Genomic DNA, 23,663 nt, shown 5'->3' with positions numbered 1-23,663 from the left:
GTGGGTCCCTAGTCTTCGGTGATAAACGGCATTAACAGACTAAACAGCATTAATCCAAAGGAGACGCTAAGGGGGTGACTGGCTTTTTCTGAGCAAAAACTCCCCCATAGCTGTAGAACATGAGGAATCCTCTTCATATAAGCTTTATCAAACAGTAGGCCACAATAACACACTGAAGGCCAGATAATCTCTTGCACTGATAAGAAGCGGAAGCTGAAGTGATAGCAGGGCATTGCCCTTCCATTACAACTAACTCAAATGCAGATGACACTGCTGCTCCTCTGGAAGACTTCAGCTGGAATTCTGTCCAACTTGATCACATGCCAGGTAAATCCCACATTTAGACCACAAGATAAAGCCCAACCTGAACCACCCCAGTACTCCTCCACTGTTCACAGCGAAGATGTGGCCCTGTCCGTCTGCTGCCTAATGGAGTTCACCTAGCGGTCAATTCCTGATTCACTCCTGAGTCATTTTGAAGAGCACCGGCATCAATCCTGTGTAAACAGACTCCTGTTCAGAGATATTATGTAGGCCTCCTTAGGTCTAAGAGCTCCAGGTAAAGTGATGAAGCTCCTCCTCCTCTGCGGTTTGTATTTCAGTTGATTTTCTCTGCTCTACAGGCGTCACATAGCGAGGGTAGCATTAGCAGGAGTTAGCTAACCCAGCTAGCTGGCTAACTAGCTTAGCCGAAGAGGAGGAGATGCGCAACGCCTCAGTGCTTCACCTCCCCAGATATCATCTTCCTCATCAGCTCCAACATGACAGCTAGCCGGCTACTTAAACGTAACGTACATAAACTAGTCTCTCGGCTAAACACTGGAGAAAAGCGCCAAGACAGACTGCAGTGTGTGAAGGTCTTGTTGAAGCATTTGAAGATAAAAAGATGACGGTATCTAAACTAAGCCGGCTAATGCGAGCGCATTAGAGCAGGGTCAGTTATACATCAAAATGCCCAGCCTGACACGCCGATTTCAAAGCGTTGTGAAACGTGTATGTTAATACTATCTGCGTATTTAAGTTACTAACCATTATCAGGAGGAACATCATATCGTGGTTTGCCATCTAAAGAATATCTACTTGTCTGTACACACCTTAACGAGTGCGCCGAATACGCAGTACTCACCGCTCTGTTAGTTCAACGATGGATCTGCAAATACTTTCGGATCGATGCGCTTCCAACGTGAACAGAGCCCGGGCTGACCTATATTCCTCTCGGGATCTCTTTATCTCCTGCGTGCCTTTGGGCTCCTGTATGAATCTGGCTGAGATAACTCTTTGCGAGTCCCTAGCCTTGCCCTAAAAATTACTCTCGCTCCTGTGCTTCCCTGCCTCTGTTTCATTTAAATGTGTGCCATGCTGTATGGCCACGCCACATGGGCTGACAGTTGGCTCCGCACTACAGTCCAATGAGAGAAGAGGAAGGGCTCCCGGACCGAGGCGATGGGCTGATTTCCTAACGCCGCTCTCTTAATTCCTCGTAAAAAAAACCGCGGGTTACTAAAGTTCATGACTGATGCGCAGCATCACATAGAAGCCTACCTGCAAGTCACGTTTAGTTTGCCAAATATTATATTGATTTTGGACACTTGTAAATTAGTGGTTGTGCAGTCAGATTAGCGCGACCTACATGGGATTTTTAAATTTGCTGATACACGTTTTATAGCGTTTTTTACACACACATGCACACACACACACACATGCACACACACACATCTTCTAAGCCGCTTCTCCCTCTGGATCGCGGGGGTACTGGAGCCTATCCGTTTTTATTTTGGAGACATTTGAAGTCATTTTTTTATTAATTTCACTACTTTTCATTACAGTGACCTTGTTTTCTACCGCATGCTAGAGAGATAGAATTGATTCAAACTGCTGAAAATATAATCCATCTAAAGTCATTATAAGCGCAGCCAGTGTAATGGGGAAAAGCGTAGGTGGCCATGGAGGTGCACATAAACAGCGCACTGGTCGTATGTTTGATACAGAGAAGCTGAAATGGCAAAGAATGAAGTACTACGCGGTTAAAATGGTCCAAAAGAGAAAGAAGAGTGCGCTTTGTGATGAGACACGTGGGAAGGCTGTGCACAAAATCCTGTCAGTTAGCGAAGAAGTAAAAACCAACCAATCAGCGAGTGGAGGTGTGTGAGACTGGTCCATGACGATGAATGCAGGGCGTTGCTAGGATGTAGGGTGAGGTGATGACAGAGAGTGGGCGGAGCTCTGTACCAGACAAGCACAGACTGTGATGTAATCCAGAGGGCTTGGCCTGCTGAGGGTTACTCGAGTTCAAAAGTGAAACTCTTACCTTATTTTACATATACAGGCCATGCAAAACACAAATCCATCACACAGGTATGAAGTACAAAAAGAACAGTTTATTATTTTCGGGGAAAAAAAAATCTCAATATGTTCAAGCTGACAAAATAAATAATAAAGATAATAATACATTTTATATATATCACTACCCATTTCTGTACAAAAAAAAATCTTATCTGAAACTTACAATTCATATCCTGATCTAACACTATTTTTAACACTCACTATTTACATTTCTGCACTATTAAGATGTCACATTTTCAAGATAAAGGGAGCTGTACACATATCACTGGGTATAGCTTCCCTACTTTACATTACTTTTAACAGAAGGCATGATGCAAACCAAACAAATAATACCTGCTTTCCCCAAATTGTATTTTAACAAGATCTGAACAATGGCATAAAGTCAGGATCACAGTTCATGGAACAGTACAATCAAAAGGCGATGTATGAGGCAGGTCAGTCTTTAATGTTGTAATTTCGAATCTTGACTTTCTTACGAGCAAGGCTTATCGTTTTAACAGGTTCAGATGTAGTCCTGGCTTGTTTCTTCCCTTCCTGGACCAGTGATTTGAAGCCTTGAATGCCAACTGGTGTTCCCAGTTGTGTGTCTTGTTGACCTCCGACTGATGCAGCACCAGCTGTACATATAAAATATGAATAATTAAGCAACCCAGTGGCTTCATGCTCTGCTCAGTTCTACATGTGAGCTGCTGGATTAGAAGAATTTGTGCACCATTGCTAAGATATTGTTATACTAATATCTAGTATCATATATATCAAGGTACATATAAGCATATATACTTACTGGCCACTTTATTAAGTACACTTACTATAAATCTACACTTACTGCTCATTTTATCAGGTCCACTCAGTAGGTGCACTTTGTAGGTCTACAATTACAGTGCACTTGTTTCTCAGTGTAATTTTTAGCCCCCTTTACCTTGTTCTTCAAAGGTCAGGACCCCCACAGGACCACGATTTAGCACGTGTTATTTGGGTATCAGATTTACCCTACTAAGGACATAGAGGAGTGCAACAGCGGGATTCAGCAGGTTTTTTAATTACTCTTTTATCATTTTCTTTCTTAATACAGGTCATTTCTAAAGTAGGCCTGCGATCTCTCATGCATCAATACTTCACGTGTATGAAACCTGTCCTCCTTATCTTTTCAATCTGCAGCACAAGGGCCTTATCACACTCTGAGAAGTGCACTGCTTGTCTTCCTTCTCAGTGAGGATGAGGACAGTTTAAACTGGTCAGAAATGGCACCTAACAGCTCATATACAGTTAGGTTCACCAGAGAACAGCTTAGGAACCCACAAAAATTAAAAGTTTTCAGGAGACAGTGTTGTTACTGAAGATGTTGGTAAGGTGGATGTATAGTCTCAGACTTGCCTAATTAGGCAGTTGGGCCGAATCCTAGACACACAGAGAGCCTGCACATCATTCAGTCAGTCCTGTGTCCAGACTACCTACTGCAGTGCCAGGCCAGCACAAAGCCTGACAGATGATGCAAATGTTTGATCACAGTGTAGAGTTGTGAAACTGATATTACAACATGCTGCCATATCAGTCTCACGACTCTGCACCGTGATCAAATGTTCCCATCACCTGAACAGGTCACAACAATGACCCACAGTGTCTATAAATGGAGTTTGATCAGGAGAGAATGACATGACTCATCATCAAACTAATCTTCAGACTTCAATGCCAGTTTAATTGTTATATATCAACTAACACCAGCTGTGTTCTTTTTTTTCTATTCACCAATGCTACAGTTAATACAATAATTATAATACTTAATACAAAGTAGTACTAGAAAACTGGCTGCCTCTCAAACAGTTTTAATGGCATATGTCTTGAAAATTCCTTTTTTCATTTTAGATTTTATTAGTAGTTTGTTAGTCTGTTAGCCCAGATTAATGTGATAGATTATGATAAATAATGCCACAATGTTTTAATGCAAAAGTAATGCATTTTTTCTAGTTTGTCCTTTCGATCTTTAGTTCCTCGCTGAAGTGCAGCTGCTTGAGCACTGTTGCTATGACTTAGCTAGTGACTAGCTAACTTGTTCAAATATAGCTTTTAAATGGCAAGTTCCATTGTTGGCTCTCTATAATAAACTAAAGTGATATCCAGCTACTGCAATGGTGAATTATTGAGGCTTAAGTAAGCAAAATACAGCACTAATTTTGGTGACACCCGTTACATCAGTAGTGTTAGAAAGGGAGGATGCCTTCAGCAGACACTGCTGGACAATGCTTGCATGATAACCACTGACAAATCAACAAGATGTGATGTACCCATATGAGAGCAAGAGGCTACAATCATAGTAGCTGGAATATGCAGCCACTGTTGCTCTCAGTAGACATTGTTGATAAAAACAGGAAACTGTGTTCACCCTATTTTTGAGTTCACCCTGTGTTCAAGTGATTTTCACGTTCAGGTTCATGTGAACTGCATACATGAAAATAGTGTAAATTAATTCTTGAAAGTAATAAACATAAACATACTCATTAATCTTAGTTTGTCCACTAATATAGCTATTACATAATGGATAACAAAATGGGATCGTGATTAACTATATAACTATATAAAATAATGCAATTAATTGCAATTAATTATTTGAATGGTTTGATTGTCTTAGATTTCATATTTAGCAGAACAAATTGTATGAAATTCTATTGATGCTATTTTCATGATTACTGTTATTTTATACAGAATCTCATCATAAACATGCTTATTCTGTCCAGTCTCTTCTGCAAAGGGCTGGTGTGGCTTCAGTTTTTCATTTCAACAAAACATGAGCACACCTGATTCCATGTTTAATCAATTGTCTTCCGTTTTCAAAAAACTGATCATGTATGCTTCTGCTTTGCTGAGATAAAAACTTACATCCACACTTGCCTTTGGTGTATAAAATTTAACATCCCTAATGGAAACCTTTTAGGACCTTGAGACACAAAGTTCACTGCTGGCCGTCTGTAATTTGAAGCATGCCCTACACTGTTGGCCCATCAGCTTCGAAGGCTATTGGTGAGAAAGAATTTGCAGATTGGCCCTGATCTGACCAATTTAAACTGTGCTCTTTTAATGTAGATCAGTGCACTATAAAAGAAACAGAATTGAGCAAAGCAAGCAAATTAGATAAGCTACTTTTTTTAATCCTTCCACATTAATACACACTACTTCCAACTCCTGGCACAGAGAGTCGTCTTTTATACAGGCACAGACATGTAATACTGTGCAAAAGTGAAAAAAGTGAAGCTGTTGTGTATACTTTTATCAGAGCAGTAAGTGTTTATTTTGTTTAACTAAATGTTAACATTATAATAAATACAAATAAACACTACACTGTAGTTTGTGTGTGTTGGGTAACCATTTCCACATCTCCTTGAGGAAACCCAGTATTATATGTGCTCTCTTTCTTTGTCTTAATGTTTATGCATGAGAGAAGTAGCCAAAAAATCGGTTTCACTATACTGGAACCTCCATTTGTACAATGACAATAATATTGAGTTGAATCGAATTTATAGTTGCCATCCAATAACTAGTTTGGCTAATCAATCCACAGAGAAGTCAGGAACCAAGCCTGTGTTCTTGTGACTAAATTCTTCTATCCAAGATACCAATAATTTTAGAAAAATTTAAAAACACATTACATTTTCCATATTTTTGCTTATTTGTATTTATTCTAATGCTACAAAACACTGTAAAAAAGGCTCGTCAGATCAGCCTAAAAACATACTTCATGTAGTAACAAGTGACTGAACTAGTTTTATTTACCTCAAAAAATTACATTGATTGAAAGAATTGTTCATTCAAAGTATTTTTTTGGTTGAATAAAACTAGTTAATTTACTTGTTACCACATAAAATATTTTTTAGGTTGATCTTATGAGCCATTTTTACAGTGGCAAAGAACTCACATACTGCTGAGATAATTAAAAAAAAAAAAAAACTTTTTAAATAATTGTCATGGCTGTCTAAGACTTAGTAGTGTCTAACCATGCTAGATGCCAACTGTATTTTCAGTGCAAATGTGTTTCACAAAAGAGGGGATAGTATGATGCTAGTTCTTCAGTGTCAGATTGGTGTTTCAGAGGTTTTGTCACATACTGTCATGTTGCTATGGGTATCAACAGCCTCACCTTGGTCCTCATTGTCACTAGTAGTGAGAACTGTGGGACTCAATCCACGCTCCACCATCTGCCATACATCCCGCAGGGACTCATCAGTGCCCACGGATGACAGCAAGGTCTGGGGAGAGCTGGCCAGATGCGCAGGGAACTCAGATAGCATAGGGGGCATGTTCTCCTTACTAACTGAATGCTAGCACAAGAAAAAAAAAAAAAAACACAAGATCTGAAATGTTATGTTCTTTTTCTATATCTATCTATATGTCTTATGTAGATATCTTACACACACACACACACACACACACACACACACACACACACACACACACACACATATATATATATATATATATATATATATATATATATATATCTCATTGAAATACCTTAAGCTTTGATGGTGGATCCCACGGGTTGACACTTCTGTCTTTGTCTCCACTCTCACTGCCAGAGAAGTGGGGGCGCACAATAATAGGTTTCTTCTTACTCTGATCTCTCTGTGCGTATTGAAGCTCCTGTGAGTGGAATGAAATATAACCAAAGATCCTAAACCTAATATCATGATTCCTAAAATTACCATATTTCAGGGATTCTATACTGCATCTTGTAATGATTTTATGCATCTGATGGAACAGTTCAACAACCTTTGTTCCAGCACTCTCTAGTGGCCTTACTGATAACAACATTGCATCAGTAGTATGACAAAATCAGTTAAGAAGTTATGAAACTGTTCTTTTACACAATAAGCTCATTTAAAAGTATGTTCTCTGCACCATGTGGCACATTTGAAATAGCTAAGCTTGAGTCTCTATATCAACTGTGCCACATTGTGCCTATTTTAATATAAGCTCACTGTGTAGAATAACATTTTTGTCATTTCTTAACTGATTAGCTGTAGCACCTGAGAAGTAAGCTTGTACTGAAGTTGTTCCAAGGTGGACAGGCGACTCTGTGACTGGGTTTCAGGCTCAGATTTAGGAGGTTCTTTCTCCAAGAGGCTAAGGTTAGGTTTGGATCCTGTTTCAGGATGCCTTGCATCTGATGAGAGACACAAGAAATACTTCAGAGTAACAGCTGGAAAATAATGCAAGACATAAAAGAACATATTAAATCAAAACACTTCTTGAGCTAAAAAGATACTCTACTGATATTTAAAGTGTAGAACTATGTTAGGATGTTTGTTGGTGTGAAGGGTTAGATTACTACAGACATCTAGACATCACATGTTTACTTCTAAACAAAACAGAATATGTGAACCATTTTGAGGCATTAAAATAAACAGAGAACTGAGGATTTCCGGCGAGAGCTCTGTAGTGAGAGAAACAGAAATATTTGGCTAATCCTCCTATAAAACAGGGATCAGCTCAGTGTGGTGGAAGACACAACAACAAGGGCAGAATTACCATGTTAACCCCATCTGTCCCACTACAAAAGAATAGTTAAGAGGTAGCCAGTAAATAATCTTAATGCACACACACAACTCTCTGTTTTAATGTTATATAACTCCAGCATTGTATTTAAAGATAAGAATCAAAATAGACTATTAACGTAAGACTTTGACTTCAAGGCTTTTAGATGTGGATATAACTTCACAGGGAAGAGTATTTAAACACTCACTGTCCAGTCCTGCCTCTACTAGCTGAGCCCTGAGTCTGTTGCCCATCTCAATGAGCTGCCGTTTGTCCTGGCTGAGACAAGAGATCCAGCGGGCAGCCTGTTTGAGTTTGGACTGAAGCAGACTGACATCGCCCCCAACAGCCTCCCTGCCATGGCATTGCAACAGTAGTTGCTGCCTCAGACTGAGGTTCTCCTCCTGAAGCTGTTTCATCATCTCACTCTAGACGAACCAAAGAACTACAAAAGTTTAGCAAACTCAGACATACCGTAACAACACTAGCCATTACCGTTTAGGAAGACAAATGACAGTGTGATGAATCAATTTCTACCATTCCATAACTCTCAAAAAAAAGAGTATTATTTAATTATTTATCATAACATTCAAACTCTCAAGCACTCTCCAAGGCTTATGTTTATGTGTTCCATTTTAATTGGTTTACCTGTTCCAGTACAATGGGCTCTCGCCTGCTTGCAATGTCCAGTTTCAGTGCAGACACCTGCTCAAAAGATACCACACTTAGGTTATGTATACTCCACTAGGGTATGGTGATAGCCCATAAAACTATTAACATCTTCCAATAGACAATATTTTCATTTATATTTAAAAAAAGACACTCTTTAAAAAATATTTGGCCACATTTTCTACAACTATCAACGGTCTTAGCACCACTTAGAACTGTGTCTACCTCAAATGAAACTGAGTTAACAATACAAAGGCATCAAACATGCAAAAAAGTCAGAAGGTGGGCGTGCCCAAAAGCAATTTTTGATGAGCATTTTAATGTAAAAAATCTTTATATAGAATAGTATCTGAGTGAATGTGTCTTCATGTAAGCATAGGTGTCACATTTCTTGAGTGCACACAGCAGGACAATTAAGCATGAACATTGTTGATCATCTCAAAGCAAGAATAATGCTATGGCTTAAGGCTGTTGACAGTGCAACAATAATATTGCCACATGACCACACATAACACTCATAATTTGGGGGGCTCTGAAATCATGTTTAAAACATACGGAGTCAGACGTGTACAATGCTATATCTTATCCTCACCTGGTTGCCGAGAGCAACTGTTTCCAGGTTATGAAGAAGGCTGCCTTTTTGATACTCTTCTGCTTCTCTCTTCACTTCCTCCAACTGCATCTCTATGGCCGACAACTGTTGTTTCAGTCTTGTCTCTTCAGCTGCTGCCTCTCTCTTTTGATTGGCCAGTTCCAAGCGTAGCCCCTCATTTTCCATCTGCCTAGAGTGACACTAGCAGAAAGCATAAGGCAGTAATTGAAAGGTTACATTCCAAATTGCAGACAATGCAAATTGTAGACAACTGTCAAGAATTTCATTGTTTTCATGATACACATTGTTGGGAGTGGGCTTTACACACATCAGAAATATGAATGCTGTATTATTATTCATATCATCTTCATAAGAAAAATGAAAATATGTTTTTCATTATACATGAACCGTTATACTGTTCAAAAACGTATTAAACATAAAGATGTTACAAAAGTACATCCATCCTTTTATAATGAAACTATTTGAAAGCAGTCATCAAAATCTGGTATTTTCTTTCACACACATATGAGACCATTTATTTAGCGCAAAATGAGAGCAAGATCAGTTGTCCTTTCATGAACCCTCGTCCACAGATGACTCTGGCATCATGGAGAACAGAAATCGGGTCTACGTTGTATAACATTTTGCTTAAGAAACTACTGTGGTCTAAACGGCATTCCATAAATTCCATCCCTATTAGTCAGTATTAACTTAGCTCGCATTTGCATTCTGTAAACAGTGTGCTTGTTGAACAAATCCAAAGGAGGGTTATTGATGTAGGCAACACATATAGAAAGATATATATCAGATAGTGAAAATGAATTAGTACCTGCTGCATAAGCTGAGCCACCATAGACTCCAAGTGGGCCAGCCTTACTTCCTGTTTCTTCGTAGCGGCGGCATTGGCTACCTTTTCAGCACGCAGTCCACCTGCCAAAAGAGACTATCTGTAATAATTTGTTCATACCAAAGTAATGACAAATTCTGAAACACATGGAAAAAATTCATCCTTGCTTTAATGAAAAGGGATAGTTGTAGGCCATACTGTAACCTTTTATAACATGTGATAGTCCATAATGTATGTGAGCCAATTTTTTTTTTATTTCATCAATACTTCCTGAATTAGTCACAGCATTTGAAATGACTGCAGACTCAGCTGTTGGACAAAAAGAAGCTAAGACTTGTGAAAGTCACCTATGGTCTCATTAAGTGATCTGATGTGGTTCTGAAGGTAGGCGTTGTCAGGGGAAACAGGGAGCACAGGTGCAGAAGGTGCAATGGGATTAGTTGTCTTAGAGGCCTTTTCTAATTGGTCTTCAAGGCATCTGTATTTAGCCTTCAGATTCTGTAATTCTTCCTCCAGGGCTTGGTTGTATTCCACAGTCCCTGTAAAAAAAAAAACATTAACACTTTAAAACATTAAGACAAAACATAGTCTTTTGAAACAATGCTGGTGTTATTTTTAAGGCTTTTCAGAGAAGGAGGCACTTTGTGCGACTATGTTGATTCAATTAATTTGTATTGTTAACACTGAAATCTGACTGTCAAACTAAACTTTAAATGACAGGCACAATTGCTAGTACCTGAAGTGTTGGGTGCTGTGTCAATATGCAGCGTCTTGGCTGGGTTCTGAGCTGGGGGAACCTCTCTGCTAAGGGTCTCCATTTGCCTCCTCATCTCAGCTACCACCTCCCTCAGGCTGCTGTTCTGCTGCTGCAGTCGTCTGATCTCCTCTGAGGGGAAACTGCTGCTCTCCTCTCCAGCTGCCTGAGGGAAAAGAATAAACACAGACTATTCAACAATTGGTTACAAAGACTTGTTACAGACAGCATGTTTAATAAACTGAGGACATGGCTCTCAAGTTGTGCATTCGGCAAAAAAATTGAGTTCGATTCCCATTAGACTTAGACAGACTTTGTCATTCAGATTTACACTGTGCAGGAAAAAAAAAAAAAAAGTAACACAATGTAGTGCAAAGTACTATGTATTGCAAAGTGTAGTGCATATGTAAACATACGTATAATCAACAGATAAATAAATTTTAAATAAGTATATGTACAAGAGTGTATTGCACTGGAGCTCCCCAGATATGAAGTAATCAAAAACAAAATAATTGGAGCAGCATTTTATTTAGAGTTCAGCAGTCTTATGGCATGTGGGAAGAAGCTGTTTTTGAACCTGGCTGTTCTGCTTCAAACAACGGATGCAACTGGTCAGAATGCTCTCTACAGTGCCTCTTTAGAAGGTGGTTATAATCAGAGAGGGGAGGTGTGCTCTTTTCATCTGTCTCAGGAAGTGCACGTGCTGCTGAGCTCTTTTGACCAGAGCTTCAGTGTGAGTGGACCAGGTCAAAGTGTCCATCATCTGTACCCCCAGGAATTTGGTTTTGCTGACTATCTCCACTGCTGTGTCCTTGATGAAGAGTGGTGTAAGGTTGGGTTGGCTCCTCCTGAAGTCGACGATGATCTCTTTGGTTTTCTTGACATTCAGGACCAGGTTGTTGGTTTCGCACCAGTCAACCAGAAGGGTTACCTCCTTTCTGTAGTGCAGGTCATTGTCATCCTGGATTAGGCCCACTATTGTCGTGTCGTTTGTGAACTTCATTACTATAGGTGGTCAGAAACTGGCTATGATCTCTTTGGGTGGGGAGGTTAGTTTATTTCCTCTTGCCATGAAAAATCAAGTGTGTTTATCAGGGCAGAAGTAAGATAACCCTTGGGAAACTGTCCTGTAGCTAGCTAGAAGAAGCATATAATCTCATGCCCTCAGACTGTTAGATGTGCAATGAGGAGAACTGCAAAATGGGAATATGCTCAATTCTGGTGCTCAGTGATACAGTAATATAATCATCATTTATGATAAACTAGAAACTGTCTATGCATACATGTTCAATTTTTACCAGTATACATCCAAGTCAGCTGTAAACACATATGTAACCAGTTTAAGACCGCTAACTGTCTGAACTGCCACTAGATGGAGACACATAGATATCATTACACGAATTGTGCATGTGATTCCTGGTAAGCCATTTCAGTCTTAGGCTGTAATAAAATCAATAAAAATAATCCATAACAATAACATTTTCTGTTTTCCAATCAACTACACTGATTCAGAGACCACTCTGAACATAACTTAAACTTAAAGCTTACATTTTAGTCAACCTATGAAAATATGCTTTATTGTTTTGCTGATTAAAACTACAAACCAAACAAATATTTAAAAATATAGTCTATGAGGGAGAAGACATGCTATATTTATAACATTTGAAATATATAAATTTATTATTTAATGTCACTTTGTATGTGCATACATTATTTGCTTTAAACTTACATTTAATTTTAAATGCAACTAATACTGGAAATTTTAACATTTTAAAAATGAATTGACACACTCAAGGAGACATCTTAAGATATTGTGACAAACTTGTCTTACAAACCTCATGTATTATAGTCTAAGTAAACATTTAAGGGAAACATGTTTTATGCCCTGAGGAACTATGGTTGGAGTAGTAAAGTTGGATTATGAAATTAAAGAGGTCAATTCACTAATGGATATTAAATTAAAAACCGGCTTTTTCTGCATCAAACATGAAAATATCACTGGACTGAGGTAACAAGGGATAATGCCAGTAGACTACTGCTGATCAACTTTTGAGAATGCTATAGAACACACTACTTGTGCTACATACTGTAGCTACATACTGTAGCTTCTAATAAGCTTTCATGAAACAGTAATTAACAATGCAAAGAAATAACCAGCAAAGAAAATTTTCTAAAATCAGGTCATCAGGTAATTCAAAACGTTCATATGTCAAGACAGCAATTGTTTTTTATTCTTCTCCTCCATGTCTGTATGACCACTAAATTCTTTTAGGACCGTTTCCATGGTCTCTCAGCTGGGTGAATGTGTGTATAATTACAGTACTACAGTGCTGCACTGAGCGGATCACATTTAGGTCAGAAGTGGGTCACACAAGAGCTTGCCAAACTGCGAGTTTGGGTTAATACATGAGACAATTCAGCTGTTCTAAAATGAGTAAGTTGCAATATCATAATACAACCTTTCCTTAACACATTCACAAGAGCTACCGTGAACTTTCAAAGAAACATTCTGTTAGTGTCAAAGCATCCCTTGCTGACACGATATTTAAAGACCTGTAAAATGTTGCATGATAAATGACCTACAAAGCAGCTGAGAAAGGCGATATGATATCGGGCAGGCCTCCTCCCTGACCTCTGCTAAATGTGCTGGCATCATTCCGAATAGCTGTAGTAGCACACCTTCCGGTGGTCAAGATTAAATAACTTCATCAGTGCTAAATAAAATTTTACTGAATGAACAGAAAACGGTTTTAAATGGTAAACAATAATAACTCAAGACCTACAACAACAGTACCTAAAGCAACTCCCTCAAACAATTTCTGATATAAAACAAGGTCACGCTGGTCTAATCTGCTGATACTGTACATTCAGTGGAACACACTGCATGTTGCTGTGCTGAAAATTTCAGACTTTATATCAACAATGAGTTTGAAAAATGAAAACAAAACATTTAAACCCAAAGTAAGATTATATAACAGGGAAAAATAGATGCTCATTTCAATTATTTCATTTCCCTTTCATTACATTCTAAAAAAAAGATTAATTTGGGGCGATATTATAGAACTTCCTAACTTTTTGACTTACCACAAGACCTGACAGGTCAAGATAAGATTTTTCACAAATTCGTATTACAGATGCAAATCTCATCTCAACTTACAAATCTTTTTTTGTCTTGTAGCATTTTATCTTATATCTGAAAATCTTAACTTACTCGATCCAAGTCGCCAATCAGCCATCGTGCCTGTTACCTGGCAACCAACCATACATGCAGAGCTGAAACTTAAACATGTAACTGAAATAATCACATTAGTTAGCCAGACAGCTAGCAACTGTTACTGATGTGAAATAGGTCAAATAAAACAAAACCTTTAGTCAAAACTCATTAGCCAAAGCAAATATAATGTCATTATGCTAGTGATAGTGAGCTATGCTGCCTGTCACTGCAGAAAACGACAGAAACAGATGGTTAAAACAGACATTAAGACGCCTCTGGGGTTGTCTGAAAGTTTGAATGGTATTTAGGAAATTCTGTCTGGTTAGAATGTTTCTGTAATATTGTTTTCTTATCTGAGGTAAGGATAAGATTATGAATTTGGGAACTGTACTGCAATAGCATCTGTCCTAAATTCAGTCCTAACTTGTCATCTGAAAAAAATCCATAGAAACCATTAAGTGTTTCTATTGGTTCCTGATGGTTTTGTAATGTGTTTGGCTTTTATAATCGGTAGATATTACAATGTAAAACAGGGGTGGCAAACTCAACCATGAAAAGGACCACATTAAAAAATCTCAACAAATCTGTGGGCCAGAGAACGCCTGTGTTTCATTTCATTTTTATTTACGTTACTATAAACTGACGTGAACACTGTTTATTAAAAATACTCAAAAATATCAACACTAAAAAGGCACTTGTAGTAGACCTTGAAATATTACATGAACACTTGAAATATTCAACATTTAAATGTCCCCAGGAGCTCAGTCTTTTAAACCTACCTATTCACTTGAATTAGGCACTTGGCATGGAACTAGGCAACTGGTGTCCCACAGATTGTGGTCAGGGTAAAAGAGTCAGAAAGCTCATTAAATTGCAGTGCATGCTGGGGATTGTAGTGCAGCACACTGTGAAATGAGCTAATACTAATTGAAAACTGAAATACTTCTGTCTCTATTGGAAACCATTAAACCAATTTCCATTAGAAAGCAACGTTATTAGATTTTAAACCTAATAGTTTCTAAGAGTTCTTTTTCAGCAGGGATGGTGACTACTCAGATAAGAGTTAAAAAGTCTCTCTAACACAGCCCCAGATTTTTAAACTATAGTTCAGGTCATAATTCTTAACTATGTGGCACATGAGAAGTAAAAAATATGTTTTTTTTATGGGCCTTCATGCTTTTGAGAGCTAAATAGAATGGCCTTGAGACGGATGAGATTGAGAAGCCCTGAATGCTTGTAATTCTTGTTACTCAAACTTGTTCTCAAGCTCTGGCTTCCCATGTTGCAATTTTGTGATGTCACTTAAAACAAGAAATGATAACAAGAGGTACTCGAGTCAATCTGTGCAAGATTTCTGATCAAATTGTGTACATTTTTGGTGCTATATTAACAGTGAATTGTCACATCCTACAGGTACTTCTGAAATAAACAAAAAACTAACCTATTGACTTGAAGTAAAAACTATTTAAAAAAACAACAACAAGCAAGTGGTAGCTTACAGAGAGCACCCTTTTTATTTTATCTCAAACAGTTAGGTGAATGCTTAGAAGTGGGAACTAGAGAGCTTTGTGCTGGAACATTCAAATTTCTCAGTTAACCTTGATTTTCATGCTTTTGTAATGCCTTTTTGTGGTCTGACCTGAGAAACTGTGTTTGTCACAAGCTTGGCTGCACGCAGAGCTTGGTCTCTCTCTACAGTCACACTCCTCAGCAAAGAAACTGTCTCCTGTAGCTCTCGCTCCTTCTCCCTCAGTTCAGCGCTCACCTGATGAAACACCCATACAGAACATGAAGACACACATAAACAACAAATTTCTTCCTCCATAAATTGATTCATAATAGGTGGCCTCTATTTACAAAACAGTTGCATAGTGTTCAATTATTCTCAGCTTCATCTTTGCTGACCATCTCTCAAGCCAGAAAGACTTGGTTGACTTTTAGTCTGCTTATGTATATCTTAAATGGTATTCAGCTCACCTGGTCTCTGGCCTGGGTCAGACCCTGGATAAGCTCCTCACTCTTAAGGTAGTGTTCAGCCTGTACTTTCTCACAGCGCTGCTCCCAATCCAGCTCCAATTGCACACGCTTCTTCTCCAAAGCTTGCTCTCTCTGAATCCCACTGGCCAACTGCTGCTTATACCTGACCACAACACATCAGTTTTACTCAAGTCTCATTGAGTAAGCAAATGGACTAGATTGACCTTATGAAATGTATTTTATGAAGTGACACACGTGAAGTACAGAGACAAGCAGAACTCATGCAGGAAAACATATAAAACATTTTGTTATGTTATTAATAACTATTATGGTACTTCTCCAGTTTTTGGTTTGCTGTATGTTTACCATCAAGAAGTAAGTAATTATTATTCAGGCCAGGAAAGTAGGTCCAATCTAAAATATTTTATATATATATATATATATATATATATACACACACACACACACACACACACACACACACACACACACACACACTACTCACACTACAGTGACATTATATCATGCAAGTAGGGCCCTCAGGTCACTGAGGTTTTGGGGTACAGAGTTACGAGCCTCTACACTGCGACTCAGCTGATCCCATAGGTTTTCTATGGGATTCATGTCTGGAGAAAGTGCAGGTTTGAGGTACCCCAGTCTCAAGCAGCTGGAGCATTGTCATCCATGAAGATGAAATTAGGCCTGTGTTGTTCATGTAGAGGCACAATGACTGGATTAATGATGTTATTCAAGTAGTATGGGCTTGTCACTGCACCATTCACAAAGTGTAGGTCAGTTCTGTATTGACTAGACACACCTGCCCACACTGTAACACCACCACCACCACCACCTTGCCGTTAAGCTCCTTGTTAAACAACAGCAAGTTGTGCAAAATGTACTGAAACATTGAACAGTTGGACATGTGCATTCAAAAGTTTAGAGAAGGTCACATTAAGTTCACCGGTAAAGGTTAGAGTGCATTTTAGGTTCATGGTCTGAATTTTAGGTCTGGACAGAAGGCAGGATTATGCTTTCAACAATGAACCACAAATGTAAGACAATCAGTTCTTTTGGGTTGCGTTTGTGCAAAATCAGTGGTAAGGACATGGCTGTGCTAAGAAGCTAAGGTCCAGTCTGAAAATGTATAATAGAGATCATCTTGGTCGGTGGTGGATTTAATTTTGCAGCTGTTGATACATGGAAGCATCCTACAGCAGAAGAGTGCTATGTCAGAGAGCACATGTGAGTTCAGGTGGGTTTTTTCCACTCACCTGTTGCTCCTTGCTGATATTTATTTTGAGAACATTTTGCTCTTTCTCACACCTCCACTTTTCACTCCTCTTTTTTTCCATTTTGCAAAGATGCTGTAAGCTAGTTGACTAACTGACCTGACCTGGCTCACCAGATACTCCTGCGTATGTCCGCTGTTTATTACACTGTTAGAAAAAAGGTAATATACAGGTATATTTTTGTTCATCAAAGAACAAACATGGTAAATTAACAATCAAAAGTACAATGATGGCCCAACTGTAGACCTTTTTAAAATAGAACAATAATTAGTATGGAAGATGTATGAAGTCAATGAAATATGATGACAATGACGAAAGGTACTGAAGGTGTACCCTTGAGGGTACCACCTTTTTTCTGACAGCGCACATGCATGCTTTAAATAATCGTTCAGGTCAGATAGACTGAGGGGCAGAGAGGCAGGAGAGGGCTGTTCACATACACCTGATAGGCAGCACGGGCCTAAAGGCAGGATTTAAATCAATATAAATGTCGTCACCTACCACAAGTATTGATTAGTCTGGGTCCTTTGTGACCACTCACCTCTCCAAATCCTCTTTACACTTCTGTAGGTCTGCTCTCACTTTGGCCTCTCTTTCCCCTGCTGACAGCAGCTCTGTGTCCTTGGCAACCGTCTCTTTGGAGACCTGCGTGATGTAAGCATCCCAGCTAGCCTGCATCTTCTCCAGCTGTGCTCGGAGCCTTTCAGTCAACAAGAGATTGTCTGAATGATAATGAGGCAGATTAACAATTCCCTCCCAGCTATGAACAAAATTACTGTTGGAAGTGCAAGGTCAGCTTTTACCTCATAGTCACAGTCTGTAAATATGAGACTGACACAGAATGATGGACCATTGTGTACTATTAATTGTGTTACTGCCATAGGCATATTTCATAAATGCTTCATCATAAACAAATAACAAATCTGTTTTGATACTTTAGGGCTTGAATTACGAGTCAAGTTCCAATAGCTGTTCTCAGGGACACCCACACTCTTCCTCCCAGTCAATTTGCATTCATAGAGAACAGCAAGTGCCTGTTAACATTACAGTACATCACACACACAATCTGTACATGGCTCTTAAACTGGCATTTTGAAGCTCGTTAACAGACATTTCAAAACAACAACATGAACAGATAAGTCAGTAGCCCATCTTCAGCACAGTGTGTGTATGAAACGGCAGGGCATTTAAGTCCTTAATGTAGCAATGGAATAACCATATATAACCACATCAATAAAAAAAAAGATTAATTTCCTTTCTTTGCTACATTTTGCAAACTAACACTAATGTGCTTCGACTATTGAGATAACTGATTTAGATTTTTGTGCTCTGAAAATTTGTTTTACATGAACAGTGTTCAAGAGCCTGTGCAACCAGGCATACAAACTACCTATTAGCCACTCAAAATACAGACTCTGTGTCCTGTGCAGTCACTTGCTTTGGAGATTTTTGCACTGATTTACCCTTTTTAACCATAATGGCCAAGCTGGTCCACTGGCTAAAGTTTGCAAATATTTCTCTATGACATAAGGTCAAAAATAAAATAAGATGTTAAATATCTTGGTCTTGAGTTATTTATAATATTTTGCCAGGAACACCTGTTTTTTGTATTGAAACATATGTTCCTGCTTGTTATTTGCAAATACAATTATGTATGATAAAGCTGTTTCTATTATTTTAGCCTTGTATTATTAATTTCTAATTTTCTTTTTCAATGTAGGATCTGAATCCAGATATCATATTTCATTTCTACCATACAATATTTCAATTTTAAATCAGGCTGGCATAGTGGCAGAGCACAACAAGCTATGCTATGTTTACTGGATTATAAAACATTTTACAATTGTGATGCAGCTTCAGGTATTGCACTTACAGAGAATGAAAGGACAGACAAATGAAGCACAGAAATAAAGAAAAATATGGGTGAGAGGAGAACTGCACTGCCCATCAGAGGCAGCAAACAGCTTTTGCTTTCACAAGCCTTTGATTAAATACCTCATCAATTGCCTAAAAATAACTTTTAACAAAATTTGTTATTGGATAACAAAAATATCCAAACAAGTTGTACGTAGAGTGTATGTGACATTACGCAGTGACTGTAGCCAAGCTTGCTGTATTGTGCTTTCACACAGATCCAATTACAATGTGTGCTCAGTGACCTCAGGTTCAGGACAGGTTAATCTGAGCGCATCCTGATCACAAACATGGTTACATTTGTCTTTTAAATGTGTACAAAATCCACATCCGGGATACATTTTAAGGCCAAGTGTAAACAGAGCCCAGGTCTTACTCCTGTATCTGTTGCTCTCTGCACTGGAGGTCATTTTCATGGCTCTTCTCTCGCCTCTCCTGCTCCAGGACCAGTCTGTCCAATTGGGTTTGGAGCTCTATGGCCCTTCTCTTTTCCTCCTGCAAGTCACAGGCATGAGCCTCCCTAATGGCCCCCACAGCTGCCTCTCCTCTCCCTCTCGAGCCCGCCGCTCCAGCTCTGCGTGCCTGCAGTCAGCAACAGCACCACAGAACACTACGAATCACTTCACTGCAGCAAAACATGCGCGCCCTGAAGCACAAAACTATTTATAGTGCATCTACCATGGTGGGCCTCATGCCCTCTACATGACCAACTCTGATGATTTACATTGTTTTCCTTTTTAAGACAAATATATTAATTCCATGCATCATTCTTCTATTTTCCAAAATTCACCAAATGCTATATAATTCATTTATTTCTGTATTAGAGAGCATTTGAGTGAGATAAATTTGTGGACCAGTAGTCTTACTTTCTGTTGTTGATTTCTTCTTCTTTTTTATGTTTGTCTTCCACTTGTTTGAGTTTCTCCTCAAGCTCTTTTATCCTATAAGACAACAGCATGTATCTCAGTGAACGAATTCTTCATGAAATCTTACATGCTGTAGCATGCACAAGGCTGGTGCGAGTACCTAGAGTCTTTGAGCGCAGCTGTGTTCTTGAGGTCCCAGTCTCTGTGCATGATCTCTTTCTGAGCTTGCTGACAGAGCTGCTCAGACACCTGCAGGGCCTCAGTAGCCTGGCTGTGTGCTTGGGCATGGACCTCCAGTTCTTTGCTCAGGAGCTTCACCTGTTAAATGATCATTAATAAGTATACGATCATTTGCATTTAACAGCCTTGACATGGGAGAGAGAGACTAATTGGTTTAGTGCAAGATGCTTGTTAATCTCTTACCTTAAGCTCGTGAGACACTACAATGTTATGCATCTCATCCAGTCTCAGGTTGAACTCATGTTCCCGCTTTCTTATCTCGCTATCGAAGTCTGCCATCATCTCCTGATAAGCAGGGTACAAAGCAACCAGTTACACACTATTTCATATCACTACAGCTGTATGTTTTTAAATACTTAATTAAAAGTGGGAAAAGGTGTTTAAACATATGCCTGAAGCATACTGAATGGCAGACCTTTCAAATGAGTGTACAGTCTAAAATAAGCACATGGGACTGACTCAAATTGGATATTATTAGATCTCCTGAAATTTTTCCCTACATAGTATGCAATGCAGTCAACTAAGCTGTGCAGTATTTCCAAAAAGCATTCAAAAAATATTGATTAATAAAAACAAAGAACACTACTAATAATAAAGTGGAGTATTTTTCTATCTTAAAAATCTCTAGTAGTTGTGTACTGTTTAAGTGACTGCTGTATTTTCATTACAGTGAGCTGAAAATGTGTTGCTTTGGAGATGTCGCTCGAGCATATGCAGATTGAGGTGCACGTTAAATTAAATCAGTTATCAGAATTTTTAGCCTCATAAATTCGATATGAGTATTGGCCACAAAACATTCATGCCGGTCAGGCCCTAGATTCATGCTGATGTTGACAATAACAACACTAAAATTACTTTGTCATTATCATTGTTATGATAGTATGTGATGAATATTTGTACAGGTTATAATACAGGTTTATAATAATACAGGACAGAATATGTATTTTTAAAGTGTTTGACCCAGTCCTGTATCAGGCCACTATCCAGTATCTAGATGGACTATAGGACTACCACAAAAGAAATAGCACAGTGAATGAGCAGCTGTTGACCAAAACTCAGCATTTCCTGGCACAGCAGTCAAATGGCAAAGGTTAACTGCACTGAAACAAATAACACAACACTTATTCTAAGCATGAGCAAACACAGTATATCATGTTTGATTCAACTAAACCACTTAATGTCTGATCTGTCATCAGCTTCCCATCAGAATTTATCTTGTGAGCAACCCACAGAAATAAAAACCTAGGATCACTGCCAGCTGGAAGGTCCTCTGAGTCAAATATTTTACTTTAAATACTACACAATGGCTTGAAATGCAGCTGCCTGCAGGCTAGACAACTGTACACTAGACATGACATCCATAGTCTAAACTTTTTAATTGATAAAAGTTAAATCAGTATCTTAAATTACAGTTACTGGTTTGAAAACTTCTTGAATAGTCAGAGAAGAATAATCTCACCATCTTCATGATGGGCCAATTGCCATACTAAATGTTTCACAAACTGAAAATTAGCTCATTAAGGCACAAACCAAACTTCTTTAGTTGTTTTACTATAATTACTATGTCTAGATCCTCTGGCAAAGCCAGAGTCTATGAGCTTGTTGGCAAAGTGTGCTGAACCTGTTTCTGCAGTGCCAGCTCCCCTTCCGACTCCTGGATTCGCCGTTGAAGATCCCGTGTCAGTGTTTCATTCTCCTCACGGAGCCGCTGAATCTCATCATCCTTCACACTGCATAACAAGAGTAGAACCTACAGGGTCATAAACTGGGGTCGTATTAATACATCTAATCAAACTGATAACACAGTGCTCACATAACTGTCAATAAGACATCTGAGACGTGTTAGACTGTTCTTAACACATTTACTGGACATTCCCTGATTTAATATAGGTGGCCTTTGCTGTTTACCACTGTTCAAAACCATTAATGCTTAGTTTTATTGCAGTGAGAATTGTATTAAATTCAATGTATTTGTGTAACTGCTTTTAGCAATGTCCAGTGCTCTGTGTAAACAGCCTTATACCAAACAACATAATATTTAACCAGCCGAAAAAAGGTTTGTAATGAATTAACATCTTGGAGTCATGATGTTTTATAGCGAAACATTTCTCACGTCTGTACTCTTTCCAGCTGAAGACGATGCTCCACTCCTCGCTTCTGATACTGTGCCAGCAGATCTTCATTCTGTCTCCTCACCTTTCCCAGGGCATCCTGGAGTTTTGCTACCTGTATCTTCAGCTCACTAAGCTCGTTTTGCCGGACACTGTCTTCAGTCTGGACACGAACAGACATTGCATCATAGCGCTCCAGCTCCCTGTCCCTCTCCTCCAGCACTTGTAGGTTATACTGAAAGTCATCCCGCAAGCGCTGGAAGCGTTCCCTCTGGCTGGAAAGCTGACTCCTGGCCTCAGCCAGTGCCGTCTCCAGCTGCTGGATACGCAGGGCCTGCAGCTCCTTCCACTCTCTCTCCTTACAGGCCAGCTGAGCCTCAAGGTCCCCAGAGCCTTGCATTGTTGTGGGTTAATGCTTGAATATCACAACATTGCTATGAATGAGCTCAAAGTATAGGCAAATCTGTAAAGACATCAAGTGGGGAAATCACCAAATGATTAAGGGGCTAAATAATGCATACATGACAATAAAACACACAGTATTTGTTAAAAATGAACCTAGTTAGGTATTCAAATCGTTTTAGAAGTCATGCTGTGGCAAGAAGTGGCATCTCTGTATTTAGTCATGGAATGAAACACATCACTCAGTGTCTGCAGCTGGAAGCTTTAAATCTTTTAAAAAGGATTTTACTGCTAACCTAGTAGGACTGGGAACAGTAAATCAAATGACTTACAGTGAGCTACTGGGACAGACTGTCAGCTCAAAGCATAGTTAGACTAGCTAAGCTACCTTCCTATTTATGGTGAGCAGATAATGCGGCAAGCAAACCTACTCCTGATTTACGATCGTACAACGGTATGATAGCTAGCTTGAAAGTCATGTACAGAGTCCTTTAGATTTAGGTGCTACGTTTACATCGAATGCAAACTTCCGTTAGCTATCGCTAGCCAGTTCCATTCACTTCAGTGCAGGAGATGTTAGCATCTACTCCGTTTCCAGTATTCGTGCGTAAACAGGCTACTGAGTTGCCTTGTATTACAATACACAGCTAACTGGCTACCCGGTAAATATGCGGTAAATGAAAGTCCTTTACTACACAGATTAGCTTCTTAGCCAGCTAGCTAATGTTAGTTAGCTCTGTTGTGCTAATGTTAACCTTTGCTTGTCCACAGCCTAAACGGCTAACGTTAGCTAGCTTTACACAAAATCAAGCAGACCACACGGAGTGACACACTGCTGATTATAGGTTATTGTACAAACGAATACAGAAACTGTAGTTAGTAAAACACATAAGAAATGAATTAGAAGTTGAGTTACCAT

At 39.0% G+C, this 23,663-nt stretch overlaps 2 protein-coding genes across 2 annotated transcripts in view; both read right to left on the bottom strand.

The window, feature by feature from the left end:
- Nucleotides 1–1,409, bottom strand: part of fasn (fatty acid synthase) — a 31,934-nt gene extending 30,525 nt beyond the window's left edge. Inside the window, exon 1 of the mRNA XM_017710987.2 lies at nucleotides 1,127–1,409. The gene's annotated coding sequence lies outside the window, so the exon portion shown is untranslated. The remainder of the gene's footprint in view (nucleotides 1–1,126) is intronic.
- A 949-nt stretch (nucleotides 1,410–2,358) lies between these two features.
- ccdc57 (coiled-coil domain containing 57) overlaps nucleotides 2,359–23,663 on the bottom strand; it is a 22,668-nt gene continuing 1,363 nt past the window's right edge. Inside the window, 20 exon segments of the mRNA XM_017710990.2 lie at nucleotides 2,359–2,960; nucleotides 6,473–6,653; nucleotides 6,847–6,975; nucleotides 7,362–7,498; nucleotides 8,078–8,297; nucleotides 8,518–8,574; nucleotides 9,131–9,331; nucleotides 9,960–10,060; nucleotides 10,325–10,516; nucleotides 10,714–10,897; nucleotides 15,585–15,710; nucleotides 15,923–16,085; nucleotides 17,753–17,911; nucleotides 19,502–19,665; nucleotides 19,668–19,707; nucleotides 19,992–20,066; nucleotides 20,152–20,309; nucleotides 20,415–20,516; nucleotides 21,853–21,961; nucleotides 22,345–22,805. Coding sequence (XP_017566479.2) covers nucleotides 2,779–2,960; nucleotides 6,473–6,653; nucleotides 6,847–6,975; nucleotides 7,362–7,498; nucleotides 8,078–8,297; nucleotides 8,518–8,574; nucleotides 9,131–9,331; nucleotides 9,960–10,060; nucleotides 10,325–10,516; nucleotides 10,714–10,897; nucleotides 15,585–15,710; nucleotides 15,923–16,085; nucleotides 17,753–17,911; nucleotides 19,502–19,665; nucleotides 19,668–19,707; nucleotides 19,992–20,066; nucleotides 20,152–20,309; nucleotides 20,415–20,516; nucleotides 21,853–21,961; nucleotides 22,345–22,742 — 3,078 coding nt within the window. The 5' untranslated portion in view covers nucleotides 22,743–22,805 and the 3' untranslated portion in view covers nucleotides 2,359–2,778.

This window comes from Pygocentrus nattereri, chromosome 13 (assembly GCF_015220715.1).
Source record: "Pygocentrus nattereri isolate fPygNat1 chromosome 13, fPygNat1.pri, whole genome shotgun sequence".
NCBI classification, from domain to species: Eukaryota; Metazoa; Chordata; class Actinopteri; order Characiformes; family Serrasalmidae; genus Pygocentrus; species Pygocentrus nattereri.
This window is presented reverse-complemented; position numbering and strand designations above follow the sequence as displayed.